Source organism: Panthera uncia, chromosome E3 (genome assembly GCF_023721935.1).
Source record: "Panthera uncia isolate 11264 chromosome E3, Puncia_PCG_1.0, whole genome shotgun sequence".
Classification (NCBI taxonomy): Eukaryota; Metazoa; Chordata; class Mammalia; order Carnivora; family Felidae; genus Panthera; species Panthera uncia.
This window is the reverse complement of record NC_064815.1, coordinates 34,872,092-34,879,371: the sequence shown is the minus strand read 5'-3', so window position 1 is coordinate 34,879,371 and position 7,280 is coordinate 34,872,092. Positions and strand designations below refer to the sequence as shown.

Here is a 7,280-nt window from a genome sequence, read left to right as displayed (position 1 = left end):
CCGCCCCCAACAACAAGTCGCCTGCCCTACCGAATGAGCCACCAGGCGCCGCCTTCCCGCAGTCAGGGACGCCTGGAGGTGCCGAGGCCCGCTCGCTGACCCTGAATGCCCTTCCGGAGGGTCCAGGGCCGGGGCCGCCCGCGGTGAGCGCGCTGAGCCAAGGCTCCCCGCGAAGGGCGCCCACGCGGCCCCGCCGCCGCCCCTCCCGGGCCCCACTCTACGGATGAGGAAACAGAGGCTCCAGCGGCGACAGGCCCGCGCCGGCCGGGCGGGGGCTGGGGGTAGCCACCGGGGCCCCTTCCGCCGCCTCGCCCGCGCCCCGCGCCCGGTCCCGCGGCGCCCGGGGAGTCGGGGCCCACAGCCCCGGGGGGAGGGGCGGCGCCCCAAGGTCACACCGCACGGCCCCCCCTCCTCCCCCCGCCGAACGCTCACCGGCTGTTCCCCGGGGCCGCGCTCTCAGGCGGCGGAGTCGGCATGGGGTCGGGGACCGCGTCGGGCCGGCCCGAGCGGACGACAGCGCTCGCGGCCCCCGGCCCCCAGCCCCGCCGCGGCCGTGCCGCGGGACACGAGCCCCATTTCCGCCGGCTCCCAGCGTTGCCGCGCGACGGTCCGGCCCCCAAAGGCGCCCGAGCTGCCCGCCGGCCCCGCCCGAGCGTTCCGCGCACGCAACGTTCCAGTCCCGGGAGTCGGAGGCAGGCTTGTGCGGCGTCCTTGTCCCCCTCATGCGGCATCCTCGCTCCCGCCAAGGCATTCATGTCCCCTCCCCAGCTCTTGTACCCCATCCGGTCTACCCGCAGTGTCCCCAACACCACTGCCTTCCCGTCCCCCAACTTCTCACAGCTGCCAAACCTCCCCCATCCCCCATTTTCTCATCTGAGGGACCCAGCGGACCTGGCTTTTGAGGGTCCCCAACCTCACTGGGCCACCACCCTCCGAGGGTGAAAAGCAACCCCCAAGCCCTGCATGGGGTTGCGAAAGGAGCTGCCTCCCCAGCCCCAGGCTGGCCCCTCCAAAGGGGTCTCTGCAAAGGGGCGCCCCCATGTTCCCCCAGGGCCAAGTGGGCTAGGAAGGCTGCGGCCATCTGGTTTGATTGTCAGAGGTGTCCCTGGCCCCTCCTGCCCCAGGGAACAATACCACCAACACCAGCAGCAACAAATTACATTTACTGAGCACTTACTGCACACGCTTCCTTACACCGACCACATAACCCTGCCACTCACAGGGGCTGGTACATACGAAAGGGACCTTGTCAGAGGGATTGTCCTGGTGACAGACTGGACCAGGCACTGTCCCCTCCCAATGAGCCCCCTCACTGGAACTGGGAGCCTGGCCGGGCCCCAGATTCAGAGGAAGCCCTCATCTCCCATCCCTTTGGGGCCTCATTTGCTCATTGTGCTCAAGTAACAGGAGTGTCTCCTCATAGGAAGGCTCTCCTGGCTTGACCACGGTCTGGAACCTTCCCAGCACACCCCACCCATGAGTTTGGAGCGCTTGCAGAGGAGAAAGTGAAGGTTCAGCCTGAGACATAGTCTTACATGGGAGCAGGAGACCAGGGGTATGGAGGCTCCCAGCCCAGCCACGTGCCACCCCTAGGCGCCTCAGGGGTGGTCCTTCCTCTGCTTTCCCTTACCTCAGTTAGGCCCAGAGAAGCTGCGAGAGGCTTGGCGTCTGGGGTGCCTCTGAGGACGGGGGACAGTGAGAGGCCACACCCCTGCCAGCCCAGCCCAGCCCAGCAGAACCCTCCCCGCCTGCTTCTGTCTGATTAGGACCCTGGGGCGCCCAGCCCGACACACCAATCATCTCCAGGCTTCAGCTGCTGGCCTCAAAGCTCAGGCCTCCAGGGCCCTGAGCCAGAAGGACCAGGGCCTGAGTGGCCATGGGGGCAGTGAGTTGGGGGGCCCACTAAACTGGGGTGTGGAGAGGACCCAAACTTGGAGGCTGTGCACCTGGTAGGGGAGGCCGAGAGGTGGTTGGTTTGTGGCAAGTCTGAATCCTCTCCAAGCGGAGGACGGGGCCAGCCCAGAGCCTGGCACAACAGGTGCTTAGCAACTGTCAGCCAATATATCGGGTCAGAAAGGCACGGCCGGCAGCCCTGGAGGACCCCACCAACCCTGAATGTCCCTCCCGTAGTGGTCCAGGGCCCCGGGGGCTGGGCCCACATGCAGCGAGGTGCTGCTCCCATCTGAGTCCACGGGTCAGGCTGGCTCTGAGTGGTACTGGTACACCTTGATGCAGCCGTCCCCTGCGTCTGCCACCACGAGCTGGCCCTGAGGGGCACAGGCCACACCCAGGGGCCGCCCCAGCCCCTCAGACACCAGGCAGACAGGCTCCCTGGCCCGAGGAAAGAGGGTCACGCGGCGCCCTTGCTCATCTGCCACAACGACACTGCCCTCCACATCGGTGCACACGCCTGCTGGGTTCCCAAAAGCGTGCCCTTTCAGAACCCCCAGGGAGCCCAGGGGCTGGCAGGCACTGCCGAACAGCCACACATCCCCAAACTCTTCGCTCACAGCGAGGCCCCCGTCAGGCCCTGGGCCCACCCAGCACGGGCCCTCCAGACCCAGCATGGAGGCTGGGGCCAGTGGCTGCAAGGCAGGGCTCAATGTGAAGCTGTGGACAGCCCCGAGCACATAGTCTGTCACCAGAAGGCGGCCAGCGGCATCCACAGCCAGTCCCCGGGGGGCCAGGTAGGTGCCCACCGTGACCCAGCGGCCCAGGGGGGCTCGGGCGGCGTGCTGAAGTGCGTGGACAGCCCCACGGACGAGGTCGCTGACCACCACAAGCCCAGCGGCCGTCACAGCAACGTCCTCCGGCACGAAGGCCCCAGTCCCCGGCAGATGGCAGGGCAGGTGGCAGATGGAGCGTCCCTCGAGGTCCATCACGTGGACGCAGGGTGCGGCCCCAGCCGTCAGGAAGAGCAGGCCATCCGGGGAGCAGTGCAGACCCCGGGGGCCTCCCACAGCCCCTGCCGGCACTGGGATCTGTCCCAGCAGCCGGGGCTGCCGGGAGCGAGTGGGGTCTCCAGGTGGGTCCAGCTTGGGAGCAGCTGGGCGGGGAGGCCCAGGAGGCCAGAGGACGGAGAGGTGGTGGGCAGAGATCACAGTTCGGCCCCTCTGAGCTGAGTTCCTGCAGCTGGGCCGCGCGTGGGGCTGCAAGAGAAATACCCACTGTGGGCCAAGCAGTGGCTACCCCCGGTCCCCTGCTCCCTCCCGTGCTGGCGTTCTCCTGTTTTACACAAGAGGAAACTGAGGCATGGGGGTGGGGAGCTGGATTCAAACCCAGTTCCACCAGATCCCGAGTGCTGGCACAGTCCGCAAGCCCAGCAGCCGGCCATGTGTCTGGGTCCCGTTTCACCAGACATGGCCCCTGAGACACAATTCTGGGAGACACAGGCCTGTGAAGGCCCGAATGAGCTCACGGGCCTTGGGAGGTCCTGAGGTGGTGGGGGTGGGGGTGGGGGTGGGGGTGGGGTGTTTCTCAAACTCATCTGCCCAGGGAACCCTGCCTTCCCTCAGGCAGGGAAAATGACTCTTCCTGGGGGCAGCCCAAGGGTCTGCCCATTGTCCCCACAAAGCCCCTGGAAGCTTCCGACCCCTGAAGGATTAGGCAGGGGGCCTTTCCTGGGCCTCTCTGCCTGCTCCCACCCAGAGAGGCTGGGTGGGGGTCTCCTACCTGGGGCTAGTCGCCCTGGGCCCTGCTCCGGCAGCAACAGCCTCTGTTGTTAGAAACTGGAGTCTGAGGGAGGGGCCGCCTTGATGAGCTGGCATGGGCAGGTGGGAGGGGCAGGTGGGACTCTGGCCAAGAACATGTTTGAGCAGTGGCCCAAGAAAGTTCTGTGGAGCCGCCACTCAGCTGCTAAACCCCTAGAGGCGCCCCAGTGCTGCCGCATTCCTGCCTCGGGGACTTTGTACTGGCTTCTGGGACATTCTTCCCGCTGCCCCCACCTGGTCTGGATGCCACTCGCGGTCAGCCCAGCCACCCCCACCCCCCTTCAGGGAGGCCCGCACAGCCCTCCCAAACCCGCCGTAATGTAATTCGTGGGTTTGCTGCTCAGAGGGCACTGAGCGGACATGCGTGTGAGGCAGCCTAGAGCGCTGTCCCCCGGGTACGACTGCAGGGTTAGGACTTCGGGGAAAGGGCTGCACTCGTCCCATGCTGAATGCGTCTCTCACCAGAGTCTGGGGTGGGGAACCTCCAGGGTGTTCATCCTGCCCCCCCAAAACCGGCAGGGTTGCGTCCTGTCTCTCTGATCCTGCTTCTACACCTGTGAAACTGGGCTGATGCTCCTAAGTTCAGGTCTGCCTGGGGGGTGATGAGAAATCTGGGTGCAGTAGGCACATGGGGGTGCCAACAGGGTGCCAAGGAGGGGCAGGTCTCCGGATGACTCCCAACTCAGCCCACAGACCCTGCAGCCCATCCAGGAAGCCCCTGGAAGGTGGGGGGTCAGCCCCTGTCTGTGGCTTGCCGCACTTCCCACCTGGCTGACTCACACCCCAGCTCTGGACTTGGCCTCTTAATGCCCCGAGGTGGGGTGGGCGGCCGATGCTATCTGCTGCCCGGCACAATTAATGGGGCAGCCATAGGTCCTGCTCCGACTGGCCCCAGCCCGGCCGGCCCAGCTTGGGGAACCAGGCACAGGCAGGACCCGTCCTCCCTGGGGCCACTCCTGGGTGGGCACGGAGGTATGGCCAGCTCCCAGGAGAGAAGTGATTAGCTGGGTCCAAGGGTCCCCCCGGGCACCCCTCCCTGTCTTCCCCCTGCCCCCGCCTGTGGGAAAGGCCAAGTGTGGCCGTGCAGGGAGGGAAGCAGTGAACTGTGAAGGCCACCGATGCCTATCGTGGCTGCAGGGGCTGGCGGGGGGCCAGCAAAGGCCACGCTGGGCAAGCAGCCCTGGGCCACAGAATGTGGGTGCACCGTGTAACCACAGAGGGGGCCGCCTCCAGCATGGATCTGACATTAGGGCTGCCCTGCCAGACACGAGGGCTGGAGGCAGGCCCAGGGGTCCCTGTCCACCACCAACGTGCTGAAACACAGGCCTGACTGGCCCCAAGACCATGCACACGGGCCTCCCCACCTCTGCTTGCTTTACCCGCCTTGGATGGAAAGCCCCCCCCCCCCCCCATTCGGTTTCCAGACTCTGGCTCTCCCAGGGAGGGCCCAGCCTACAGGAAGCAGGTCAGCGCCTGAAGGTAAATACCCAGCAAGATAGCCCAGGACACTGGCCACCTCAGAAGCCGAGGCCGGGGACATTTCCATGTCAGAGAGTGTCCCAGTGGTGATGCTGGTGAGGCAGGGGAAGAAGGAGGCCCAGACAGGGTGTGTGAAGATGGTTTCTATTTTAACGTCCACGATTGTGATCAGTACGTAGCTATGACCCTCCACTGTCCCTCATGGCCTCATAGACAGGCGACAGCCATGGCAGGTCAGTCCACAGGCATGCTGGACAGGCTCTAGGCCACGCCTCTGGGGCTGGGGCAGGTGGGGGGCCAGGCAGCGGACACGGGGTTGGAGAGGAGTGCCTGTCTGTTAAGAGCAGAGCTAACACAGAAGCTGTGGTCAGACCTCAGCACCAGGGGGGCTCTGAATGCTAGGGACAGCCTCAGGGGGCCAGGAGCCCACAGGCCCACCTCGGGTACCCCAACTGCTACCAGGAATGACAGGGTCCTCCGGGGCCTGAAGGGGGAGGCCCGGAGGTGGGACACTGGAGTCAGCCTCGCACTTGGTAGTATGGCCAGAGAAAGGCTCAGCTGGTGCAGGGCCCAGCATGCTGGGTGGCTCGGGGGCCCCCTGGGCGAGCGTGGGGCCCAGCTCCCGCTGCCCCCAGGGCCCCACAGGCCCCTTGAGCCCCTTGGTGGGCACCCGTTTCACAGAGAGGTCGAGGGGTGCGTCCGGCGGCCGAACAGCCCGCTCCAGGGCCTGGTGGATGGTGAGCAGCTCCTGGCGAATCTTGCCCAGCTGCTCCCGCAGAGGCCGAGGGGCCAGGCCCCCGGCAGGCGCCAACTGCCCCAGGCGCTGCTCCACCCTGGCATAGTCACCCAGGGCCCGGGTGAGGTCCTCACCCACGTGCCCGGGGCCACCTGGCACTAGGTCCAGGGGCTGCTGGGGCAGGAGGGCCATGGGGCCTGGGGGCTCAGGGTTGCTGGGCTCCTTGTCCTCAGGCCAGAGCATCGCGGAGGGGCCAGTCTGCAAGCTAGGGGGTAGAAGCCAGTCAAGAGGCTGCACTGTGCCCCTCAGTGTGCCCAGTCCATGCCCCACACTCCCCCTGGGTCCCCCCCCCCCCAACCCCTTTCAGCCTGGCTGAGGGCCTTGAGACCCCTGAAGGATAGAGAGGCTGGCTCTGTGGCCTTGGTTTCCCCTCTGTCGCCTGAAGCCCACATTCCTGGCAGCTAAGCTCAGAAGGGGGCCCAGCCATCCTGGCCAGCTCGCCTCCCACCGCTCCCAACCCCCATGGCCAGGGGCCCCTGACACCTACCTGCTCTGGGAACCAAACTTCACCACGCTACAGGGGGCCCTCAGGGGCTCCAGACTGCTTCCCAGGGGCAGCCTCCTCTTGGGGTCACTCTGGGCAGCCGGCTCCAGCTCCCCCTCCGGCCCTGAGTCCCTAGGGGCTCCTCCTCGGGGCCAGGGCCTGCCCAGCCCAGGCACCGGCACTTTCAGCAGCCCCGGGGCCAGAGCCCCAGGGGGCCCCTTTGGGGCTGCTGGGGGCTTGGCAGGGGCAGCCTTGCCTGCTGGCAGCCCCAGGGTATGCTCCAGGAGCAGGGGGTAGTATAGGCGGGGGACGAGGGCAGGGCGCTCGGGGGCTTGTGGGGAAGGGAAAGTGGAAGCCGGCGGCAGCAGGGGGCTGGCCGAGGCCAGAAAGGGCATGTGGGCCGCAGCGGCCAAGGAGGGTCCCAGGTAGGAGAAGAGACCCGGCCCGAGAGGGCAGTTGACACCCAGCAGGGACACATGGAGGCTCTGGGCCTCGGGGAACTCACTGGGGGCGGGTGGGGGGTAGCAGGGGACCCCGCTCTCAGGGCCCGCTGCAGCCGCGTCCACCACGGCCAGGCCCCCGGGACCCCCTCCCGGCCCCGGCTTCCAGGACTCAGCCAGGAGCCCGCTGAGGCCCACACCCTTCGGAGCATCCCGGGCCGCAGGGGACCCCTCCGCCCCCAGCTTAGGGCCCCCGACGTGGCGGCGCAGGGAGAGGACTGGGGAGGCCGGGTCGGGCGCAGGGGGAGCGTCGGGGGGCCGCACTCCTCCTCCTCCTCCTCCTCCTCCTCCTCCTCCTCCTCCTCCTCCTC

At 67.2% G+C, this 7,280-nt stretch overlaps 3 protein-coding genes across 3 annotated transcripts in view; all 3 read right to left on the bottom strand.

Annotated features, from left to right (window-relative positions):
• PIGQ (phosphatidylinositol glycan anchor biosynthesis class Q) overlaps positions 1-591 on the bottom strand; it is a 12,674-nt gene extending 12,083 nt beyond the window's left edge. The window contains exon 1 of the mRNA XM_049639086.1: positions 433-591. Coding sequence (XP_049495043.1) covers positions 433-476 — 44 coding nt within the window. The 5' untranslated portion in view covers positions 477-591. The remainder of the gene's footprint in view (positions 1-432) is intronic.
• A 74-nt stretch (positions 592-665) lies between these two features.
• On the bottom strand, positions 666-3,142 carry NHLRC4 (NHL repeat containing 4). The gene has a single exon (XM_049639087.1). It carries the CDS (start codon positions 2,877-2,879, stop codon positions 2,196-2,198), a length of 684 nt encoding a protein of 227 aa, XP_049495044.1. The 5' UTR covers positions 2,880-3,142; the 3' UTR covers positions 666-2,195.
• Positions 3,143-5,279: 2,137 nt separating this feature from the next.
• Positions 5,280-7,280, bottom strand: part of PRR35 (proline rich 35) — a 2,399-nt gene continuing 398 nt past the window's right edge. Inside the window, 2 exon segments of the mRNA XM_049639349.1 lie at positions 5,280-6,190; positions 6,473-7,280. The exon segment at positions 6,473-7,280 is cut by the window's right edge and continues 133 nt beyond it. Of these exon segments, the coding sequence (XP_049495306.1) occupies positions 5,557-6,190; positions 6,473-7,280 (1,442 nt within the window). The 3' untranslated portion in view covers positions 5,280-5,556.

Bases quoted from the DNA above. Each gene is read 5' to 3' on its own strand.
- NHLRC4 (XM_049639087.1), bottom strand. From the start codon at position 2,879: ATGGACCTCGAGGGACGCTCCATCTGCCACCTGCCCTGCCATCTGCCG.